Genomic DNA, 24869 nt, shown 5'->3' with positions numbered 1-24869 from the left:
TTTAGAGGCTGTCGGGGTTCGGGGTTCGCTTTGCTCCCGTCAGCATTTCTCTGCAACCCTAATTCCAACAATTGGTATCAGAGCAGGTTGCGTCCTCCCAAGCTTAGTCGCCAGCTGCTCCAGTATACGCCTGCTCACTTTCTCCGATTTCAGTGAGCTTTGGTGAGCGTTCGCAAGTCGACAAATATTTTGGGTCAGCTTGTAGAGCTGGGTCTGCTCATATTTTTTATTTCGGCTCATTTCAACCTCCGTTTCCACTACAAGCAATATTGCACGGGCTATTTCGTCATTTTGTGCAGAATTTGTGTCAGTGTCGTTTTTTGCATAACAGGTGCCTTATAGTCTTCTACGGTTTGTGCTATATAGCACGTGTTGTTCCCGCTCCGTTTCTCCTATTTTCGGGCAGTTTTCACATCAGGTGCAACATTTACCATGGCTGACAACAACAACACAGATGTGTTCAAGATGTTTGTTGTTGAGGACAGGTTGGATGGGGACAACTACCCTATGTGGGCTTATATGATGCAACATGTTCTTGTGTCAAAGGGCGTCTGGAACATTGTGCAGGGCATTGATGTACATCCTAGTTCTGAGGATGTAGGCGATGTTGATGATGTTGCAGGTCTTGCTGTAAGGATTGCTACTGTTAGAGTTGTTTTGCCTACGGCAGAACAAGCTCATTGGGATGTAAAGGATGCGCAGGCTCATGCATTGATTGTGTTGTCTGTGAAGCGCACCATTGTTCCTCACATCCGTTCAGCAAAATCTGCAAAACAGGCTTGGGATATTCTAGCAGGTCTTTATGCAAGCCGCAATGAGGCTAAAATTGCTTTGCTGCATAAAGAGCTGGAGTCGAAGATTATGCATGAGGAAGATGATATGGACACTTTCCTTGCTAGTGTCAAGGATATCAATGAGCAGCTTATTTCTGCAGGTGAAGTCATTTCAGACAGTTCCCTTGTGCAGACTGTTCTTGATGCCTTACCAGATTCCTACTAGACTTTTGCTAGTACTTGGAGACTGATGACCCAAGGAAATCCAGAAGTTGTCAAGTTTGATGCATTATGCACATTGCTGTTGCAAGAGTCACTGTCCAGAAAAAACAGGACTAGACAGCGTGCAGTTGAACAGGCTTTTATTGCTTCTCAAAGAAAGGGTGGTAACAGTAATGCAGCCACTTCTTATGGTTCTGCTGCGAGTGGCAAAAATTATGTTCCTAATGCTTCTGCTGGCAGCAATTCGTCTGGAAATTCTGGTGATAAGGGCAAAAAAAAGATGCGTTGCCATTATTGTAAAGCTAATGATCACTTGATCAAGTTGTGTCCTAAGTTGAAGGCCAAAGAGTCTAAGAAGAAAGAGGGTGGTTCCACTGCAAATGCTGGTTTCACTACAAATGCAGCCATTGTTGAGTCTTCTGTGAAAGGAGACTGTAATGATGATGTTGATGCAGAACGGGCTTTTAGCGCAGAGTGCACTTACAATCATGTTGTCCATGATGCATGCTTGTCAGTTTTGCTACAGATTCACATGTGTGGTATTTCGACAGTGGTGATACAAAGCACATTACCTCACATCATGAATTGTTTACCTCTCTCGAGTCTGTCCCTCATGGGAATTCAGTCACTTGTGCCAACAATGCCTCTTATCCACTTCAGGGAGTTGAAAAGATTGTGCTTACTGCTGCTAATGGTAGTTCTTTTACACTTGTTGATGCACTTTATGTACGTGGGATCAAGAAGAATCTCTTGTCTGTATCCACACTTGCTAGACTTGGACTTGTAGTCCAATTTGTGGATGACAAATGTATAGTTCATGATCTCAATTTTGGTGATGAAATTGTTGCATCTGACCTTTTGTGCCGTGGGCAGTATAAGCTCACTTTGTATGACAAGTGTGGACAAAATTTTGCAAATGCTGTTGCAGATTCAAGGGCTATTTCAGATGCAAAACTTTGGCATGCACGTTTTGGTCATCTGAATTTTGCCAGTTTGCTGCGTTTGCAGAAATCTGATATGGTGGCTTCTTTGCCGCCTCTTGAAGCACCTGTCAAACATGTTTGTGAAGGCTGTATTTTGGGTAAGATGCAGCGTTCTAAGTTTCCAAAGGATGGTTCAGTTTGGGCCACATACAGGTTGCAGCTAGTGCATAGTGATGTTTGTGGGCCCATGCAAACTCCGTCCTTGGGCAATTACCTGTACTTCATGACTTTCATTGATGATTACTCCAGGCATGCATGGGTATTTCCGCTTAAAGCGAAGTCCGAAGTTTTTATGTGCTTCAAACAATTTCTGGCTATGACTGAAAATGTCTCGAAATGTACTATGGGCACCCTCCGTTCCGATTGAGGGGGGGAGTATATGTCTCATGAATTTAATGCGTTTCTGGCTAGTCGTGGGATAAAACACCAATGTACAGTGCCTTATACACCTCAGCAAAATGGTGTTGCTAAGAGGAAAAACAGGTCACTCACAGAAATGGCACGATGTATGGTTAAAAGTCAAGCTTTGCCGCATTCTTTTTGGCTTGAGGCCATCATGTGTGTCACTTATGTACTTAACAGGTGTCCTACGAAAGCTTTGCAATCTATTACTCCATATGAAGCATGGCATGATAGAAAGCCTTCTATTCAGCACATGCGTGTTTTGGGCTGTTTGGCATATGCTTTGGTGCCACAAACACAGCGCAGAAAATTGGATGATAAGGCTGTCAAATGTATTTTTGTTGGTTATAGTGCTGAAAGCAAAGGTTACAGGTTGTATCATCCACAAACAAAACGTATTCTGGTTTCACGGGATGCAGTGTTTGTGGAAGATTCTGTTCAGCCCTTGCTGTCATGTACTAGAGACAGTAATGTAAGCTCACAAGACATTTATGACACTTTGTTGCCTCTTTTCAGTGGTCGAAATACGAATGTAATTTCCAATGAGGCAAATGTACAGCCTATGGAGGTTTCTGAAAATGTTACAGATCAGTCTATTACTGATGCAGATGTACATGATGTACTTGATGAGGAAAGGGCTGAAAATGAGCAGGCTAGAGGTATACCAAAATGGCTGGTGCACACTTTGCGTGACAGTAAATTGGATGCACCTTTGTCTAGTCGTACTCGTTCAAGCTCTCGCCATGTATCTTATGCATCAGATTGTTATGCTTTGGCTGTGTCTAGTTTACATGATGTTGATGAGCCTCTTTCTTTTGATGAAGCACAGAATTCAGAAAATTGGATGGCTGCCATGCAATCAGAATATGATGCACTTATAGAAAATGACACATGGACTTTATGTGATTTGCCTCCTGGCAAAAAGGCCATTGGTACGAAGTGGGTTTACAAGTTGAAACGCAAGCCGGATGGTGAGATCGATCGCCATAAGGCTCGACTTGTTGCAAAGGGTTATGCACAACAAAAAGGCATAGATTATGAAGAGATTTTTGCTCCCACTTGTCACATGACTACTGTGCGTTTTCTATGTGCATTGGTAGCTCATTTTGGTTGGGATGTACAACAATCAAACATTGTCACTGCTTTTTTGAATGGTGACATATTTGAGGAAGTTTATGTAACGCAGCCTCGCGGTTTTGTCATAAAAGGACAAGAGGACAAAGTGTGCAAATGTAAGAAGGCTTTGTATGGGTTGAAGCAATCTCCTCATGCTTGGTTTGAGAAAGTTGACACTCATTTGGTTAAACGAGGCTTTCGTAAAAGTCCAACAGAAAGCACATTGTATGTAAAGCATGAGGGTGATGTACTTCTCATTGTGGTTCTTTATGTTGATGATTTGCTGATCACTGGACCAAATGAGAGACATATTGCTGAATTTAAGGCTGATTTGAATGCTATTTTCAAGATGAAAGATTTGGGGCTGTTGCATCATTACTTGGGTATACAGTTTAAGCAGTGTGATGGTGGTATTGCCTTGTGTCAGAAAAGTTACATAGAGACATTGATATGTAAGTTTGGACTTGAGGATTGCAAACCTATTGCCACTCCCATGGAAACAGGTTTGAAGTTAAGTCTACATGATGCTGGCGATTCTGCTGATGTTGCTCTTCACCAAACTGTTGTTGGCTGCCTCATTTATGTATGCAACACGAGGCCAGATATTCAGTTTGCAGTCTCACAAGTCAGCAGATTCATGAATAGCCCAGGGTCTAAGCATTGGCAGGCTGTCAAGAGGATTTTCCGCTACCTTAGTGGCACTTTACACCTTGGCTTGTTTTATCCCAAGGGGGGATCATTGCCGCCAGACTTACATGCTTTTTCGGACTCAGATTGCGCTGGTTGTTTTGACACACGAGTGTTCACAAGTGGTTTTTGTTTCATGCTTGGCAGTTCATGTATATCATGGTTGAGTAAGAAGCAACCTATTGTGGCCACTTTGAGTTGTGAGGCTCAGTACAGGGCAGTCTTCATAGCTACGGTTGAGTATGTATGGCTCAGACACCTTATGGCTGATTTGGGTGTTGGACAGGACACTACCAACACTATCTACACTGACAGTCAGAGAGCATTGGCAGTTGCGAGGAACCCAGTTTTTCATGCTCGCACAAAGCACATTGAGGTGCATTACCACCATGTCAGGGAGAGGCTCTCAGCAGGAGAGATCAGCTTGGCGTATGTGCTAACACAAGACAACCTTGCAGATCTTTTCACAAAAGCATTGTCTCGTGAGAAGCTTGAAGCTTTCCGCAAAGCTTTGGGCTTACTCCCCTTTGTGGACTGATCATGTCCTCAGGGCATGGCACTTCCCTTTACTCATGTGCCAGCTCTCGTTCAATGCATCACTCCAGGGGGGATTTGTTACCATATACATGTGGTAGTGATGTGTGTGAACACACTAGGACCGTCGGAGCATTTTTTCCCTCTTTAGGAGGTTTTTCCTTCCGTACATTGTATATACGCCCATCACTCTAGGGCTATCTATCTTTCCATTGCACACTAAGTAATACACTCTCTATTGTGTGCCTTGAGCTTCCTTTGTCTTCTCCAAGCTGTGTGCGTTTCTCTGCAACCCTAATTCCAACACTTAGCGTCTCTTTCACTCGATCAACTAGATCTAGTGGTGGGGCGAGCAGTATCTATGAGCAGAGACGGATCACCTTCACGATTGCAGCTTCAGTCTCCGCACCTGGAGCGCAATGCTTTTACAAATGCACATAAAATTCAACGAAATCTCTCTACACAGGAATCCCTCCCCCTTTATGAGTCCTCTCTCTCTCTCTCTCTCTCTCTCTCTCTCTCTCTCTCTCTCTCTCTCTCTCTCTCTACTTGTCCATGTTTTCTTCTCCATTCATTCAATATTAAGATTAAATGTTTGTGTGTTTCATGCAGGTATGGATGATGAGGACTTTATTTCTTCTTTGTCACCCCAGCAGAGGCAGTGGTACGAGGATCGTCATCGCTCTGGAGCACCATCACGTCATTCTACTCCTTTAGCGCCTCCCTTTGTTTCGGAGCATTCAGTGCACTCCGAAGCTTTGGTGTCGACAAAACGATTTTCACACTCATCTAGGCACCGATGCTCTAATGGTGGCGACGATGGTTGTTGTGGGTTGTCGCCGTTGATGCCTCGACATCGCCTCGTGTTCGACGAGGCTCTTTACCTTCTCCTTCTTTGCCTGCCCCCACACCAACCACGACATCGCCATCTACGCCAGGTTTTGCACGGCTGACGACCGTTCCTAGCTATACACCACTACCTACTCCTTCGGGAGTCACCCCAGTCTCGTCGACACTCCTCGCTTCTGGGCCCAAACTCCAGTGGAGACACCTGACATCTGTACCCCTATCGACAAGCCGCTAGAGACCCCTACAGGGACACCCAGGTTCACGCGTCACCGACGAGAGGGCTTGCCTTACTCGGTCGACTTCAGTGGTAGCATCATCTTGGATGATGAAGGCAAGAAGGTGATCTTGTGCATGCACGATCTTTGCTCTCAAGTGTTTAGACACTACATACTAAACACCCAGAGTGAAGTACCAAGTGAATTAAAAGACAGATTCATCAGCATGCTGCATGACGAGTTTCCTGTGTCAACACGGGATGACCGCTTTAATGAAGACATGATGAAGGTTCGAATGCACGATATTGCAAGCACAAACGTTCTGAAGTGCAAAAAGCAATAAAGCATGTGTGGAATATACCAGATTGACTGGCCAAAGAAGATTGGAAGAATGCGAAGAAAGCAGCGCGCGAGAATCCTGACAAGTGGAAGCAACAAAAGGAGGCAGCTAAGGTACAAGTAGAGGCAAGGAACTCACACCACTTGGGGAGCGGCGGATGGGCATCAGTTGAAGCCGATTTTGTAAGTGTTTTTGCATTGGTCTTTAGGTTTGATAGTTTAGGGTTTAGGGGTTTTTAAATTTTAACATAATGGATTCTTTGTATGTTTTGAACAGTGGTCGATGACAGGACGTGACCCCACATTGTACGAGTGCGAGTACGCAGGCAGGAAGGGCTTAAACGTCTTGATGGACATTCTAAGTTCTCGCGACGGCATGGTTAGTATTAGGGTTTACTCTTCTCAATTTGTTGTATTGTTTTGTAAGTTATGTGTTTGTACTTACAGAAAGTTATCTTTTTTTTTTTGCAAAATCCGACAGGTACGTCGCTTGGACGCGATGACAAGTCTGATTAGACGACGTCAATTTAGCCATAGCTAGATAGCAGTAGTTTCCTTTTGTCATAGCATATGTATCATGAGATGACGTGTATATGTCTTTTTTGTAACTATTGGAAAACCATGTATATTTTCTCAATAATGACAATGGTGTTGTAACTATTACATTTGCAAAGCTTAACAATCAAGTTATTTTGCCTATGATGTGTACAATTGTCATTGATTTACTTATCATCAATTTACTTTTGTCAGTTTTGTATCTTTATTCTGCAAACAATACTATGGATGATGGAATTAATGATTATATTGTCTTGTGGGTGACTACTTTGGGTCTATACCTAAGCTTACACTTTCTTTCAAAGGTGAATCTAAGCTTGTCTTGGATTCATTTAGGTTTACTCTATTATTGAAACATTCAATATGGTTGATAGTTGAATGCCCTGCTCCACCAAAATTTTTTACTCTCGGGTGTCGCTATGACCGTCGCTATAGGTGGCATGTAAGTGTTGCTCTATGCGTCGTTATATAACGACGCATGTAGCAACGCATATCGCGACACTCATAACAATGTTTCCGTATCGATGCTGTTACCGACGATCTTAACGACATCGGGGAGTATAAAAACCCAATGTATTTTCGTCGCTGAAAACGTCACAAGTGCACACAACCTCTTGTAGTGTATAGTGGTTGGACTTGAGGCACAAAAAAATGTTGACGAGTTTCTTGTGAGGGTCGTCATCCCTCGGATTGCGTTGATTGTAGGATACCCCAACATGGCTATGTCATATGCAACTTGAGGGGCTTTCTCCAAATGCAACTTCGCATTATAAAGCCAATGACATCCAAAGAGACTCCTAGTTAGGGGCTATTTAGAAAAGATGTAGTGTTTGGCGGTAATTTGGCTAGTATGTGTTTCATTTGATATCTGTGTGTTTGTGTGTGTGTGTGTGTTTTGGGGGGGGGGGGGGGGGGGGGGGGGGGGGGGGGGCGATAATAACAACCTAAAGATTGTGGGTGATTAAAATAAATACAAAACAAAGTTACTCTATACAATTTTTTTTGGAGCTAATAACTATACCATCAATCAAACAAATATTGATCACGTAAGGACTGAGTAATAAATCGTGATACATATTATGCAACAACTAGATGCAAGTTGTTTTGCATGCAGGAGATTAACGACGTCTGCAGCACTTATTTGGGTCTAAACGAATCTTGCAAATTTAAAAGCAAAGGAGTTGTAGCCTCGATTCATGCGCACCATCCTTTTCGGACCCTGCGTGCCTTCTCTCTCAGCCTTTTCAGACCCTGTGTGCCTTCTCTCGCTGCCTCCCTTTGGCACTGTCCTACCATTCATAGCTTGCTCTGTCCACAAAACAGGCATACAAGGTCTTCATTATGTTGACCATCGCTGCATTTAGAGAGAGAGAGAGAGATCCAACCACCCCATCCTGAGACAGAGTGGCCCCAACGACAGTGCCATAACTATACTCTGGAACACACACACACAGCTTCACAAGCGCGACAAAGAGAAGCAGTCCAAGCGGACCTGAGGGCTTGCTGTAAACACCATTGTTTCACTTGATCAGCGACACGTTTCAAGACTCTAAACAATTACACCTTTCCAGAGCCATTGAAACGCATTTCATGGTGACCATGCTAACATCAACAAACACACACACACACACACACACACACACAAGAATTTGAGTGAGACAACTGTGCGCCCCCTCCGTCATGATGCTCAGATCTCTCCTCGCCCTGGTCGGTCACCCCTCCTAGAATGGCTTCTCGGCATATTATACAACACCATGCCATGTAAGTACTGCCAGTTTGCATCTCCTCTCTCTCTCTCTCTCTCTCTCTCTCTCTCTCTCTCACACAATCTCTACAAACATGATGTGTGTCCTCTCGAACATGCACCCGAGGTCCAAGCTGTAGATGAGCTCGCAACAGAGAGACAAGATCTGCGCTCTGTTGTGTCTCTGCACAATGCGTCATAGCCCTCCTCTGAGTTCTCCCACCACATCAGGTCATCCCCATCGGCCGCATGCACACACGCATCCTCCGACACCACCTGTTATACTCATATAGCGAGAGCTCAGAGGACAAGGCGCAGGAAGACAACTAGACAACTCAACAGACGGCTCTCTCTCTCTCTCTCTCTCTCTCTCTCTCTCTCTCTCTCTCTCTGTGTGTGTGTGTGTGCGTGTGCGCGCGCCTCATCCACCGGCTAAACATGCCATCAATGCCTCTGTGAAGCCAAACATCCTTCCCCCTCTCTCTCTCTCTCTCTCTCTCTCTCTCTGGCTCGCAGTGATGAAAGAGCTGCGACGTTGCAGTTCAGCTTGGCAAGGATTTCACCTGCACCTGCCGGAACGAGGATCACCCATGCTCGTACCCCGCTCCCCTTGCACACACACGTCATCGCAACAGAGAAATAGATTGCACCTAGATCCAGGCCCTTCTCTGCATATGAGCACGCACTACACTCCATCCAATCATAAAAAATCATCTAGTGCTCTCTCTCTCTCTCTCTCTCTCTCTCTCTCTCCACCACTTGTGTGCACTTTTCCCAAAAAAAAACATCTCCTAAGCCGATAGAACAAAAAACATATCCCTCCCCTCCACGTGTATGCTCCTCGACATTTCATCTCAAAACCATTGAAGCATCTCCCAAGATTCTTCTTAATAAGCCCCAAACCGAAAAAAAAATTGGCTGGGATCTATTTGGCATACCAACTAATTAATTTCCCAACAAGATTCCAGAACATCTTAACTTTTAAAAATAACACTCAACTGGAGGCGATGCACACGTTCTGCAGGTCTCCCCCTCCGTCGCTCCGGCTGTCCCGTCCTCTCCTGCTGTGCTCCACAGTCTTGCGACCTGTTCGAACACTCAATCCCAGTGTGAGAATGGCCTCCTTGGGTCGATGCAAACATCCAGTAGAGATTGTACTCCCCCTGCATCTTCGTCCTTGCCCTCCTCTCATTTTTTCAACATTATCGAAGTCTCTCTCTCTCTCTCTCTCTCTCTCTCTCTCTCTCTCTCTCTCTCTCTCCTGTGTTGTTCATCACATAGCCCTGCTGCCCTACATTGGTCTGTGTTTGGCTACGTTCCCATCGTCCCAGCCAACCATCTCGTCCGATCTCGCTCTCTTTCTTGCTTCGTTCAACCATGCACCACTTGGCAGGACATAGAAATGCAACCCCGGAGCCTTGGTCGCCTGCTCCATATTGCTCCCAACCTCCTCCTCATGCAAAGCAACAACCTATAGATGGGCAAGTACTGCCCTTGAGCCCCTCTCTTTGAAGTTGACCTTTTGGACTCTCCCTCGTTTTGCAGGTTCGACAACCTTTCTTGGCACCTGGAGAAGCCCATACAGTACGAGAGAGAGAGAGAGAGAGAGAGAGAGAGAGAGAGAGAGAGAGATGCGCCCCTCGCTCACCCGCGGCACACTATCTCCCTCTTGCAAAAAATCTCCATGTTTGCTACACTGCTTGATGCACGGGTTGTCTTCCCCTGCTCCACATCCCAGTCCTCTCATTTTCCCCTCAATGACATGGGAGCATCTTGGTTGATTCTCCCTAATACGACCTGCTCCGAAGATTAGAGGGACATATTCGCCCATCCTGTCAAGAGATCCTATCTTCTTTACAAGGCTAACTATTGTTTTGGGAATTACACCGTCGATTGTTTTAGAATGTGACCTGTCTTTGAAGATTAAAAACTTATGATGTTAAAAAACATTGAAAAGAAAGCAAGACCTTTGGCCAAAGGCATTTGGCAACTTCTTTATGATAACTAGTATGGCCAACGGCCTTCGGCCGCCTCTCTCTCTTAGAGTGCGCAAAAGCGTAGTAGCGGTGGCTATTGTCGATGAAAAAGCGCTCAAAGCTCAGGAGAGGCCCACCACGCCCGTGCACCTAGCCACAGAGAGAGTCACCGGTGGTGGATTGACACCATCGCAACGTCATTGCACATGCCTGAACAGTCACCCCCGGTGCAAGCCGTTCACGTGGAGGGAAAACGCCTCACTAGTGGTGACGCAAGGACAGGCAACAAAACATGTTGACTTTCCTATTAACGGCCAAATGCCGGTGGTAGTGCAGCATGTGTGCAATCATCTGACAGGTGGTGACGCTTTGGTCTCAAACTGCCAACCATCGGAGAGCAATGCATGTGCGCACTCTATCTCTCTTTCTCTCTCTCTACCCTCATCGAGGTCTGGCTTGCTTCAAGGACTTCTTTCCTACATTACATGCGTGCAACCAACACCTACAAAGCTACTCACAAAACACATTTGAGAGAGAGAGAGAGAGAGAGAGAGAGAGAGAGAGCAGAGGAAGCTAGAATACCAAGAACCACTCTTTGGGAAAAATGTGTCTCAACTAAATATCATGTTGTTTTCAATTTGAAGACTGCCGATTGAGGGCAAGGGGAAAAGGAAATATTCCACCCCTAAATATAGAGAAAATTAGTGTAAAAAATTGAAAACATAACCCAATTTTACGAAATCTCCTCTTGGCAAATTCATGGAAAGGAATTTTGTATATTTGGGAAGGAGCTAAAATGCCGCAAGTGAATGGAAGAGGACTAGGGGAGGGGGTCGTTAGCAATATGGACCATAATCTCATCCAAGCCATTGCAAAACCTAACCAAATGGGATAGTATAAAAGTTACAGGACTGACAATTTCTCGATAAATCTTGTCATTCTACTTCACCTTATGTACGCAATTGCTTTTGCGACCTTCCTCGATATAAGCTACACTACTATTTCCATACTACAAAAATTGAAGAAGTAAATTTTCATCTTAGATAACAACTAGATAAGTTGAGTCTACAATAACAACAGCAGCGAAGAGAATGTGACCTCACTATCCAAATACTTAATGGAAGGGGAAGTACTCTCACTTGACACCATTCATCTAGGGTTATCAACACAGGAAAACTAATCGCATGCGTGCAAAAAAACACCATCAGATCTGCCTGCTCTAGGTCCACTGCAGTAGCAAATCTAACATCTTTCTAATCACAAACAGCCCTCCACTGTCTATCGACCGGGCTCAGTGTCACGAGCAATGTGTCAGGGATAATGTGCTTACTTTGCAGCCATCTTGAAGAGGAGGTGGATTTTTATTTGTGCAGGCATACAACATACTATCTGATGGTACTCATCCCAGTCTCACTGGGTCATCCACACGCTTGCCGCCAAATCCCAACTGTGGTACAGACCTTCAGGGCTCCTCATGGTGCCAGGGACCATTTGCGACCAGCGAGCAGAACTGGCCCCACATCAGCCAGAGCACTCTGTTGTCATCTCTACACAACCCCATCTGCTGTTGACGATCATCACCTGCTATTGTCCATGCACCCTGAGTCGTCATCAACATGGTGCCTCTAGCTACTACCCTTGTGACCCCGATCGTTCGCCGTACCATGCTCGCTAACCTGCTACACTTAGGCGTCAGCTGTAGTTGTTGCACCCGCCTCAGCTTGTGTATTGCTACATGTACATAGCCTCCAAATAAGAGAGAAAGCTTCTTGCAGCGCACATGCAATCCTGCGCGTACACGCATGTCCACAGTCGAAGAAGCAAAAACATGAACCACATTTGGCGCAGTTGCAGTTCTCTCTCTCTCTCTCTCTCTCTCTCTCTCTCTACGATTGCAAGCCTCCTCGGGCACACACATGACACACCACCACATTAGGCGCATCTGGGGCTCTGTCTGTGTGTGTGTGCGCACGCACGTGTGGAATTCTCCTTGGGGAACACTGCCAAGAACCCCCAACAAAATGGTAGCATGCCATCCAACCAAGGCCAGCTCAAGGATGTTGTCATCTCCAAGTTTCTATTTCAGCAGGACGACCGGCTGAGAAGGGTTGTATATAACTTGAAAGAGAGAGAGTGTTTGTGTTCAAGACTTTAACAAAGCCATTAGAAAGTGAGACACACACACACACACACACACACACACACGCGCGCGCGCACGGATAAACATGGACCTGGAGGGAGAGAGAGAGAGAGAGAGAGAGAGAGAGAGAGAGAGACGTAAAAGGGAGATTTGGAATGCGAGCTGGCCTCTCGTGGATCCCTCACCTTTGGCCACTACTGCCCGCTTTGGAAGTACCTGCGAGTTGTAGCCTACCATGACGTGCAGCTATTAACCTTGCTACCATTGTCGCACTCATTTCTATAGAGCCTTGTCGTGAACCGACCTGCTAAACAGCAAGCCTTCCTTCAACACTCTGTCAGTGCCTTCAGAGGTTGATATTCCAAGGCGCAGATGAATGTGATGACTCTGAGAGAGAGAGAGAGAGAGAGAGAGAGAGAGAGAGAGAGAAGAGAAGCGCAATTATATCACACGTGTTCTCAACGGACCACATTGGCACATTTCAATTCAAATTGGAGAAGGCTTGGAGGTCGAGCCGGCTATTCCAATTGTGCAGGTCGATGATATGCTAATAAAGATACTAAAGTTGGACTCTGGACTCGTCTAAAGCATGAAACAGGAAAGTGTTCCAACCAGATTGAGGAGCTTACGACATGTGGCAAGGGGGGAGCCAAAATCCCTCCCTCTTTGTTGCACTCATTTCTATAGAGCCTTGTCGTGAACCGACCTGGTAAACAGCAAGCCTTTCTTCAGCACTCTATCACTGCCTTCAGAGGTTGATATTCCAAGGCGCAGATGAGTATGACGACTCTTAGAGAGAGAGAGAGAGAGAGAGAGAGAAGAGAGGTGCAATTATGTCACACGTGTTCGCAATGGACCACATTGGCACATTTCAATTCAAATTGGAGAAGGCTTGGAGGTCGAGCCGGCTATTCCAGTTGTGCAGGTCGATGACATACGCTAATAAAGATGCTAAAGTGTCAGGACAAGGGCAAGGCAGGACTAGACAAGGGCAAGGCCGGGCTAGGCAGTGTGGAAAGGGATTCCAACTAGGGCAAAGGGCTAGGAGCCATGCTATATAGTGGGTGGTTGGGAGGTGGACTCCTAGATTCTAGTTCCCATTGTCTAACATTGGTATCAAGAGCAAGGTTCCTTTTTTGGGAAAGCCATAGCCGTGGAGGAGGGGAGCCACACAATTTTGCATGTTTTTTTGCATGTCGGGGTTAGGGGGCCATGGAGCTCACCCCCTGTGAGGAGGACGACAAGCCCGAAGGCATGGGCAACAGCCCTTGCAAGGAGAAGCCGCCTGTTGGCGACCTGCACCAAAATACGCCCTTGTGGGCTCTACTGCATCGCGCCAGCGTGGGGACCTTTTTCCGTGCATGTACCAGGCGAAGACGAGCACCATACGAGGCGGGGGGAGCTTTGTTGAACCCCTCGTGCTGCCTGTAGAGCAGGCGGCCATAGCCGGTGAGCAACTCCAAGTACACACCCGACGGGCGCCCGATCCCTTGGGGATTTGAAAGGGCGCTGGTAATGCGCGTGTTAGTCTCCATCAAACCGTGCTATCTTATAGCCTCCCCCTAGCGTACACACTGTCTGGCCGTGCCGGTGGCCTTGCCCATAGGACCCATGTCCTGACATTTACCCCCCCCCCCCCCCCCCCCCTTTTGGAGAATTTTTTTCGTCCTTGAAAACAACATAGGAAAACGTTTCTTAAGTGCGGAGACATTGTCCCATGTAGAACCTTCTTTAGGTCTATCTAGCCATTTTACCAACACCTGTCGTCGTCTGACATGATGTCTGGTGTGAAGCTCATGAGAATCCAAAATCTTTTCGGGCTTACGAGGAATGCTTGGCGGTGCGATAAGGTCAACCAACACACCTGTGTCAATGACATTATCATTCTATCCTAGCTATTTTCGTAAACGGCTAACATGAAAAACAGGATGAACTCGTGAGTGCTCTAGAAGAGCTAACTTATAGGCCACTTGACCTATACGTTTGAGAATGGTAAACGGTCCACAATAGCGTGGTGAAAGTTTAGCAACTTTTCATGTCTTCAGACTTTCTGAATGCTCCGGAACTTTGAGGAAAACCTTGTCTCCTTCTTCGAAAGTAGCAAGACGTCGATGCTCATCTACGTACTTCTTATATCGATCTTGAGCTTGCTTAACATTCTGTCGAGCAACTCGAAGCATGTCAAAATGGTCTTGGAGAAAATCCTTCGCTTATTGTATCTTCTCCTTAGCCAACCCCACTGTAACGGGTGATCTAGGTTGAAATCCATACAAAAGCATAAATGGACTAAACCCTGTAGTCACATGCTTTGAGCTATTATAAGCAAATTCCAATATAGGTAAGTAGTCTTCCCAATTGGTTTGCTTCTTGCTAATGTATACTCGTAGCATATCCTCTAGCACTTGATTAACTCTTTCTGTTTGACTGCTTTGCGTTTCTGGATGATCAGTCGTACTTAGATTAAGTTAAGTTTTCAACTTTTGGAACACAGCTCTCCAGAAGTGATTATCGAACTTTCGATTTCTGTTACTAATGATACTAGCTGGAAGACCGTAGAGTTTATATATATGCTCTACAAATAGCCGTGCTAATTTCGGTGTCTTAATCGTAGTCTTAGTGGGAATGAATCGACCCATGTTTGTGAAACGGTCTACAATTACCCAAATGGCATCATGGCCACGAATTGTAGTAGGTAGTCCTACTACAAAATCCATAGAGATACTCTCCCACTTACCTTGTGGAATCTCTAAAGGATATAACACGCCACCTACCTTGAGGCGCTCTGCCTTATTAACTTTGCACTGTTGGCAGTTTAGTACTGAGGCAGTCCGGGGCGGGCAACAAGAAGAGCGGCCTCTAAACACCCTTCGAGGCTCCCGTGCTGCTCAATTGGGGCTGGGGCAAGCACAATCAGAGACAACAACAATCCACAGCCAGAAACCAAACAAGAAAAGGGGCACCACCTAGTTGTAGATGTGAACTAGGACGCACGTGATATCTCCTTGTACTCAAACGCACAAAGAGAAGGGAATGCAAGATAGCCACACACACCAAACACAAACATTCACCACGCCAGAGAGAGGTAAAGAGCACAAATCAACTTGAGCAACTCAGTCTTAGCCTTAAAGACTAGATGCACACAAAGCTTGATGAGAAATAGAGAGACAACACAAAACTTGACCTTGTTGCCAATACACAAATTGTCTTAGGGTCACTGGAGCCCTCTCACCGAGCACCCTCTTACAATTGACCTTTTAGGCAAACAATTCAACAAGCCCTCAAACCACCAAGCATGAAATGGCACAACAAACTTCAAGGACAATATACCTTCAACCACCTGATGAGCCACTTATCAAGTCAATTTGGAGAGAAGAGTAGTAGTTGCAGCATACAATTGCACCCAAAACTATAAATCTTATTTATGCACAAGAGTAGGCTACAAGTGTGATGAAGAGTATAGTATCACTCCACTCCTCTAGATGGCATAAGTAACTTCAAGCTTCTCCATGCACCTATGTGTAGTGATGGAATAGAGCACTCACAATGCACACACTCTACACAACTAGGCTTGAAGAGTGGTGTGTTATGTGTTGAGAATGGTGTGGTCTAGTGTGATCATGTGGTGATTTACAAGGGAGAGAAGGGCTCTATTTATAGGTTTTAGAAGCCCCGACTTGGATTAGGCCTAATCGAGTTTATTTGAAGGAATAAAAGATTATGCATATTTTTATTTTCTTTTAATGAGAGTGGGTCTCTCTTGTCCTTTGAGTCACATGGATGTGGGCTCAAGGGAAGAGAATTAATGAGGATGAAAGGAGAGAGGATTGAGTGAATAATTTGGGAGTGCCTACTCTAGTAGAGGGTGCATTTTACAATAAGGTTAGTGGTTAGTAGTTAGTAATTATCACTAAAAAATATTTACAAAATCATTCACCAAATGGTGAGATATATGATGAGAAAAGTTAGAGAAGGGATGAGCTTGTAAAGAGAGGTTGAAGCTTTGGAGAAGTTGACATTCACATCTTTACAGCACCGGAAGAAGAAGCAGTCAACATGGCGAAGTAGCGCGTGTCGATGAAGCTACGTTATCTTCAAACCTTGGAAAATTCATGATAAAAGCCTTCATTTGTATAGGTTATCCTTGGATTTTTGCTGGTTTTTTGAAGTTCTTTACAAAGCTGAAGAGAGTATGGTAATATGGACATATATGTAGAGAGAAAGGGGGACACATAGGGTGTAGAAATGGAGGATGAAGGCTATGGAGGTGTGAGAGATGTGGCAATGGTGAAGAGGGTGAATTAGGACATGGGAGTTGCAGGTTTGGGAGTGGGAAGGAGAGGGAGGAGTGTGTATGAAAGAGGAAAATGATAAAGTGGAAGAGAGAGTGTGGCTGCATAGCATGGGCAAACTGGGGTCCACCAATAAAATCATAGCTCACAGCTCGTAGCTCAAAAAATATGAAAAAGTTTGAGGTAAAAGTTCAGCTCACGAGATACAACTTTTGTTTGTATCACCTTTTCAAATTCGGGGAGCATGTGATCTTTAAAAATTCAGCAAAACCGACTGTTTTTTCCACTGCACAAAGTCCTTGTGAGGTCCTTCTTTGGATGATTCTTTTGAATACCTCCAAGAGTGAGCTCCCCATGGTGCATGCATGCATGCCACATACCCTTGACCTTATTTGGTAGGTCTATAATTGAGATCATGATATAAGTGAATAGTACAACTAAGAAAATCAAATATTGAGGGGTCTAAAAAAATATTTACATGTCAAATATAAATAATATAGGTGAAAAAAATATAAAAGGGTCAAAATAAATCTCTCTCATTATAAGTCTACCATAAAAAGATGAATATTTTTGGTGTTCTAATTTATGAGAGTAATAGAGAATAGATGTAGGAAGGAAAAAATGACAATAGTGAAAAAATATACACATAAATAAACTAGTTTTTTTGGATTTTTGTTGGGATGGAGTTACACCAAAAATAAGAGAGGCTTGCATGAAATTATTTTTATATGGAATAAAGAGTATGCAAAATGGTAAGAAAAAATATGGTAATTGTGAGTCAATGTACATAGCATAAATAACACACCATAGGTAGAAATATTTAAATAAATACCAAAATAATTATGAAAAATCCTTTTATTTAAGCCCTATATACAATGAAATATTTACACACAAATGGGTCATAATATACTTATATTTTTTATTTTTTTTATTTTTTGGCTCAACTAGCCCAGTGACTAGCTAATTAAGGGTTTTTAAGAAAATATGGGGAAAGTCCCCTAACTCACACACGCCTATGTACAGTGAAATGGTAGGCATAGCCACAGTGTTTGAGTGATTTGATAGGGTGAGGTAACTCGCTATGAAAATTACGGAGAGCCGAAAAACGGCTATTAGTACGTACTCTTGAACATCATGATGTAAGCATGGCCAATAAAATTGCCGTCAAACTCAAGCATACGTCTTACGGGTACCTGGATGACCAGCAGTTGGACTATCGTGACACTCAAATAAGATTTGGCACCTAGTGTTTGAGTCCTTTGGCACACATACTCTACCTTTGTGGAGTAAGTAGCCATCATCAATGGAAAAATTCTTCCATCGCTTAAGCTCTTCCTGAGTAGGGGTGGAGCTCTATGTGTTGGAGTTTCTATCTGCGCGTGTAGAGACATGTTGATCTGGCTGTTCAGAGACATGTGAGTATGAGGGATCCCTTTTTAGAACTGCACTCCACACTTTAGCATACGATTGATCTTGTGCACACTTGCCACATAATGACTCCAAAAATCCACTCTTTAGTTTCGTGAAAGCAAGTGAATTAATCTAAGGCATCCGACTTAGTGCATCCGCTACTACATTATATCGCCCCTTGCAATATCGTAGCTTACAATCATAATCTTGAAGGATTTCTGCCCATCTAGCTTTACGGCCCTTCAAGTCTGTTTGAGTAGTAAACCATTTGATACTCTCATGGTCAAAAACTACTTCAAACTCGGCACCATATAAATAGTGTCACCACTTTCGTAAAGCGTGAATTATGGCATAGAGCTCTCTCTCATGGACATAATAATTTTGTCATAATAATCAATATCTAATTCTTCTAAATGATTTTCTCATGTTAAACTGATCATTTTATATGGGGAAGTGCTAGGGGAGAAAAAGCTAGAATATTGGTTAAGCTAGCCCAGACATCTGCTCCACCACATACTTGTGAGAGCAGGGAGTCTGTGTAAGCTTCAATTTCTTGACTAGCTTATAGTTCAAGAAGTTATGAGTTGCACCATCATCCACTAAAATACGAACACGTTGTCCGTTAATAGTGCCATGCATGCGAATCAAATCATGGGGGCCAAAGGTGGGCTGCCACATTGAAGCAGGCACACAACACTTGTGCTTTTCTTCCATATGAAGAACCTCTACATCACAATATTTAGGAAATGAATCTAATGTGAGGCGATGCATCGTGTGCATGGCCTTTTCTTTGCCTTGCAAAAGAGGACAATCTTTCTTGTTATGTTGGTCCGAAAGACATCTAAAACACAAATTGTGTTTCTTTCCACGCTCAGAATCAGCAGTGTTGAGAGACCCACGCGGAGTATCTTGTGATTGCTTAAGCTTCTTGGCCTCTTGTGGGCGTGGAGAGGTAGATTGTCTCTTATTCCTCTTGGAACGTGTGGGAGATCTACCTCGCCATTGGCTCTTAGCCACATTGCTCTTAACAAAAGTATTCTTAGAGTAGGGAACATTTTCTTTCCTCTCTTGGTCATCATCATATCTTTGTGCATGACTAATGGCTTCTTCCAAAGTTTTTGGATGTTGGGTCTTGACATGAAGACGATAGTCTTTGTCAAGACCCCTATTAAAACCCCGTATCTTTTGGAATTCATCTAAACCTTCTAGTTTTAATATGATTTTCCAATACTTTGAAAGGTACTGTGTGAGAGAGAGGCAAGACATGCGGCATGCATCCCATGCTAACCAATTCTCTTCTTCATTGGAGTTCAAAAACTCTTTCGAGAAAGAAGCTTGAAACATAACCCAAGACGGAGGACGAGCATCTATTGGAAATGTTATCCACCACTTATAGGCTTTGCCTTTAAGAGATAGACTTGTTTCCACAGTCGTCTTTATATCCGGGGTGTGTCTGAATCTATGAATATCACTCCATTTGTATAAGAACGTATTGACTGCATCCTTGTTGCGATCACGCTCTTCCCCGTGAAACTCAGGAATGGTGATATTCTTAAGTAATCTATTGCTACCTTCTACATCTTTTGCAGCACTTGTCTCTTGGACTCCTTGAGTCATGCGAGCTTGGTTCCCTTGAACCGTGCCACTTGTGGCTCCTTGAGTTGTTTGTGAATTCATAAATTTCACAAGTAACTCTGTAAGATTGGTAACATTTGCATTGAGTGCAGAGAGGTTTCTTTCAAGTACGCTTTGGCGATGTTCCAAAGTCTTCAAAGAAGCCATATCTACAAGCCCATGATCTCCTAGATCATCATCATCATGCATATTAGTGTCAGTAGCACCCGTGGTGCCCTGATTTTGATCTACGTGCTCAAAATCAAACGTGTGTGTATGTGGGATATTCTCATTGGCCATGGTAAACACACACTAATGCAAAGAGAGAAAAAAAAACGCCAACTTGTACCTTGAGAAATTGAAGTCTTTGTGTTTTGTATGCTCCGTGATTTGCGTTGCATGCGAACCTCGCCTTGCGAGAATTTGAGCGCTTCACTTATTGTTTCTTGTAAGAACACCTTTGATGATTCTTCACAGAAACTCGTCATTTTTGTGAAGGCTTTTCTTCACTTTGAAGCTACCTCTTTGAGGAAAAAGAAATTTTTGGAGGAAAACTTGCCTTTCTCCAAGAAGTGAGAAGGAAGGGTAAAGCTTCCTTGAAGTTTGAAGCTTTCCCTTTCCTTCTAGTTTTCTTTTCAACACAAGTAGACTATCTTTCCTTGTTATAATCAACAAGGGCCAATAGCTTGATGGCAAAGTGTTGGCCTCTTACCCTCATGGGGTGGCTTCAACCCTCCTTCATACAAGGTTAAGCGAACCTTCCTACGCTCGGAGCCTCGGTGCCGTCAAGTTGCCAATTGAGTTTGCCTTGGTTGTCCGCCTTGGTCGTGCATTGTGGAGGACGTAGGTGGGGCGGCCGCGGTCGGTTGCCGTTGTCTGTCCACGTGCTGCTCGCACAATAAATTGTACCTGTCTTCTTTTTGCTGCTCAGCAGAGACGTCGCTGTCTGTGGAACATGGAAGAGAAGCAGGGCGCCGTACGCACATGCAAGCCGCTTTTAGCCTCCTCCCAAAAATAGATCAGATACAAGTGAAAGGGCGATGGTAATGTGTGTGTTAGTCTCCACCCAACCGTGCTATCTTATAGCCTCCCCCTAGCGTACACACTGTCCGCTCGTGTGGGTGGCCTTGCCCATAGGACCCATGTCCTGACAGGGTTAGTGGCCAAAGTTTTTTCTCAACACACAAGGGACGGTACCCAGAGTAGGGGTACCCCCCCTCCCTCTTGTGAGGCTTCTGCGAGGTTTGGTATATCGACACGGCCGGCAAGTACTTCAACACACATTTTCTGCGTATTATCGACAGAAACTCAGAAATTTAATAAAAGCATCTCAAGGGGAGTTCAAAGTGACATTATTTTTCAAAATCGATTGCGATCGAACGCATAATCGATTCGGCTACAAGGGATTAAGGAATTCCCTACAAAATGGACATTTCGGATTGATTTCCACTTGGATAATATCGACTTTGACGAGATTAGCAAGACTAATTAAACTTTGCAAGTGCTCTCAATCTCGGGTATTTTTCTGACTATTCCTTGCACCGCACTATGTCGCCATGGATTCAGATATCAATATGACTTTTGATTTTGAGCAAAGTACGCCTGATCCTGCCCATGATGGCCCGCGAGCGGATGCTCTCAAGGAGAGTACCCGCGACGCTACTGCATGTGATGATACTTATGAATTGCTCAACATTCAAGAATTTCGTGCACTCCAGACACGCATATCAGTTATGGAAGGAAATTTTAAATATTTATATGAAAATGTCACTAAATTATCCACATTAGTGATTCAATTAATGCAACAGCAGTCCAAGGGTCCTGCTGACACGCACATGCATGATCACGTTGCTACACAAGGGCAAGGCCCTTCTAATCAAGAACAAGATCCAACTGTTGATACTTTGCACACTCTCACTGCAAAAGAGGTGGATGAGTTGTTGAAAAACACCAAACCATCGACTTTTAAGGGAGAAGACCGAGACCGCAATAAGGATGCAGTGAATATCTTTCTCAGCAAGTGGGATGGAATTCACGCCTTACGGCGTACTCCGGACACAGTCAGAGTACTGCAAACGATCCTAACTCTGGAAGGCAAGGCCTGCAAATGGTGGATGTCTCTCAAGGAGAAGAATATCATACCACAAAGTTGGGTAGCTTTTGAAGCTATGTTTCGCAAAGAATTTTTGCCTACAAATGAGGCCAGATCGGAATTGGACGGCTTGGGACATGTGTTCCATGCGCCAATACCCATCATTACTTGAATATATACCTCACTATCGGGATGTTATCCTCAAGTTGGAAGGCTTAGATAACTTTCAGCAAGTACAAGGATTTATACGAGGTCTGACACCAAAGCTTAAGAAGAAGGTCAAGACCCAAGACCCTAAAACACTTGAGGAAGCCACAGTGAAAGCACATATTCACGATGATCCATATGAAAAGAAAGCACATAATACTCACGTGTTTGCTAATACACATGTAATACACGCACACATTATGGGCACAATAAAAGAAAATTTATAGTAGCCAATTCAGAAGCATCTAAAAAACCCAAGGGGTCCAGAGGTCCTCTCTCTCTTGAGGACTTTGATAAAGCTAAAAAAGAGAAATTATGTTTTCAATGTTTAGGAAGCGGTCATGGCAAAAAGGATTGTCGCAAGGGAAAATCTGTTGCACATGGCAAGGAGAAAGCAGTGCACACGGTGCAACTGCTGCCTCTTGAGTCTTCCTCACGGTTCTCTACAATGAAAGTAACACACACCGAGGTGGTGCATGAATGCTGTCTCACAGCTTCCATGTGGCAACAAACCTTTGGACCACATGAGTTAGTCCGTATGCACGGAGCTCTGCAAGCGCACAAGGTGCACATTTTGGTAGATGATGGTGCCACTCATAATTTCAACAATTACGGATTGGTGAAAAAACTCAAATTGCCTCAAACTCTGAGTACCCACCGCTACAAGGTAGCAATGATGAATGGACATGATACCGAAATCTGGGATACTCAAGTCCGAGCTATTCCGTTGGAAGTACAAGGTTACTCCACGTCCTTGGGTTTTCAGGTTATGAACATGGAGAGGGCAAACATGGTCCTTGGTAGGGAGTGGTTGCATAGCCTAGGACCATCATTGAAGCGTAGCTATGAGCACAACAGCTTGATGTTCGAATCCCATGGCGCACATGTGTTGTTGATAGGAGAGAAGGATGTACCTTCTTCACCATTGATATGTACCACTAAGCTTATGCAACTCGTTTCCGATAATGAAATAGATCAAGTTTTCTTGTGTTACTCATTTTCTCTCTAACATTGAATCTGTTGGACATTCATCAATGCCACATGCTTCTCTCTCATCTCTTCCACCAATGGCTACTTCCAAACAAGCAAACATTGCTAGTGAGTTATAGAAATTATTAAAGGAATTTCAAGATGTTTTTCCTAATAATTTGCCACCAGGATTACCGCCGACACGATCGGTGCAACATAGCATCGATGTGGTTGCAAACTGTAAACCTGTTAGTAAACCACCTTACCGTATGAGTTACTCTAAAGCTGCTGAGGTGGAACGTCAACTTGCTGACTACCTTAGCAGAGGGTTTATACAACCTAGTTCTTCACCATGGGCTTCTCCTATCCTATTAGTGAAGAAAAAAGACGGCAGTACGCGCATGTACATAGACTACCATGACTTAAATGCAGTTACGATTAAGAACAAGTATCCATTGCCACGAGTGGATGAGTTGTTCGACAAACTCACTCATGCTCACATTTTTACGAAAATAGACTTGCGGTCAGGTTATCACCAAGTCCGTATTCGACTTGCCGATATACCCAAAACTGCATTCCAAACAAGGTTTAGACACTACGAGTTCTTGGTGATGCCCTTTGGGTTAACCAATGCGTCCACAACATTCATGACACTGATGGATAGTGTTTTGAAGCCGTACTTGGGCAAATTTGTCATCGTTTTCCTCGATGACATTCTAGCCTACAGTGCTTCTGAAGAAGAACACTTACAACATCTCAGGCAGGTGTTCGAGTGGTTACGGACAAATAAATTATATGTCAAGGAATCTAAGTGTGATTTTCTGAAAGAAGAAATTCACTATGTGGGGCATGTTATTTCAGCTAAAAGCTATATATGGATCAATCCAAAGTGGATACAATCCGGCAATGGCCTTCTCCAAAAAATCTGGAAGAGTTACAGATTTTTAAAGGATTTGCAGGTTTTTACCGCAGGTTCGTTAAAAACTATGCTAATATTGTTGTTCCCATGACGGATCAACTGAAAGGCAAAGGCAAAGCTTTTCAGTGGGGACCCGCTCAACATCACAGTTTCGATACGCTCAAGGATGCATTAGCTACAGCTCCCATACTAGCTATTGTAGATCCTTTGAAACCATTCGTTTTGGAAACGGATGCCAGTAACCGTGCTATTGGGGCAGTCCTCTTATAAGACAGACGACCAATTGCATTTGAAAGCAAGAAGCTTGATGCAACTCAGCAGAACTACTCTGCTTATGAGTGTGAATTCTATGCAATAGTGTCTGCCTTAAAAACATAGCGGCATTATTTGTATGGTGCTCAGTTTGAGATTGTGTTTGACCATGAAAGCATCAAATGGTTTACACAACAAACAAATTTGAAGGGTCGGAAAGCCAGGTGGGCCGAGATTCTTCAGGAATATGATGCCAAGCTCCGGTGTCGTAAAGGTCGATACAATGTGGTGGCTGATGCTCTAAGTCGTATGCCAGAGATCAATTCTCTCTTATTCACAGAACTTCGTAGTGAATTTTTGGATTCTCTCAAAAGCAAATATGAGCATGATGAAGCATTTCCAAAGTGTGGAGCCATGTACAAATGAGGAATCCTTCTCACTCCAATGATGGTAGTGTAACGTTAACCTCGACACCTAGTTCTCCTCTTTCGAGTGATGAACTACAGCAATGGAAGCATTTCACCATCAACAATGGGTACCTACTGCATAAGGGGAGAGTTTGTGTACCGAGACAGACACAGA

At 44.1% G+C, this 24869-nt stretch overlaps 1 protein-coding gene across 1 annotated transcript; it reads right to left on the bottom strand.

Moving 5' to 3' along the window:
- Positions 1-7618: 7618 nt before the first annotated feature.
- On the bottom strand, positions 7619-9588 carry LOC147449132 (uncharacterized). Its single transcript, XM_086522548.1, has 3 exons — positions 9419-9588; positions 8983-9104; positions 7619-7983 (listed from the first exon to the last, which is right to left on the bottom strand). The coding sequence occupies exons 1-3, from the start codon at positions 9586-9588 to the stop codon at positions 7823-7825; spliced, it is 453 nt and encodes a 150-aa protein (XP_086378674.1). The 3' UTR covers positions 7619-7822.
- Between the last annotated feature and the right edge of the window lie 15281 nt (positions 9589-24869).

This window comes from Adiantum capillus-veneris, chromosome 10 (assembly GCF_014529385.1).
Source record: "Adiantum capillus-veneris isolate H3 chromosome 10, ASM1452938v2, whole genome shotgun sequence".
Lineage (NCBI taxonomy): Eukaryota > Viridiplantae > Streptophyta > Polypodiopsida > Polypodiales > Pteridaceae > Adiantum > Adiantum capillus-veneris.
This window is presented reverse-complemented; position numbering and strand designations above follow the sequence as displayed.

Excerpts from the sequence above, each read along its gene's own strand:
- LOC147449132 (XM_086522548.1), bottom strand. The coding sequence starts at position 9,588 with ATGCAGGGGGAGTACAATCTCTACTGGATGTTTGCATCGACCCAAGGA. Across the intron at positions 9,105-9,418 it reads GAACGTGTGCATCGCCTCCA|TGCGTGCTCATATGCAGAGA; the intron begins GTTGAGTGTTAT and ends GATGGAGTGTAG. Across the intron at positions 7,984-8,982 it reads CCTCGTTCCGGCAGGTGCAG|AGCAAGCTATGAATGGTAGG; the intron begins GTGAAATCCTTG and ends TTTTGTGGACAG.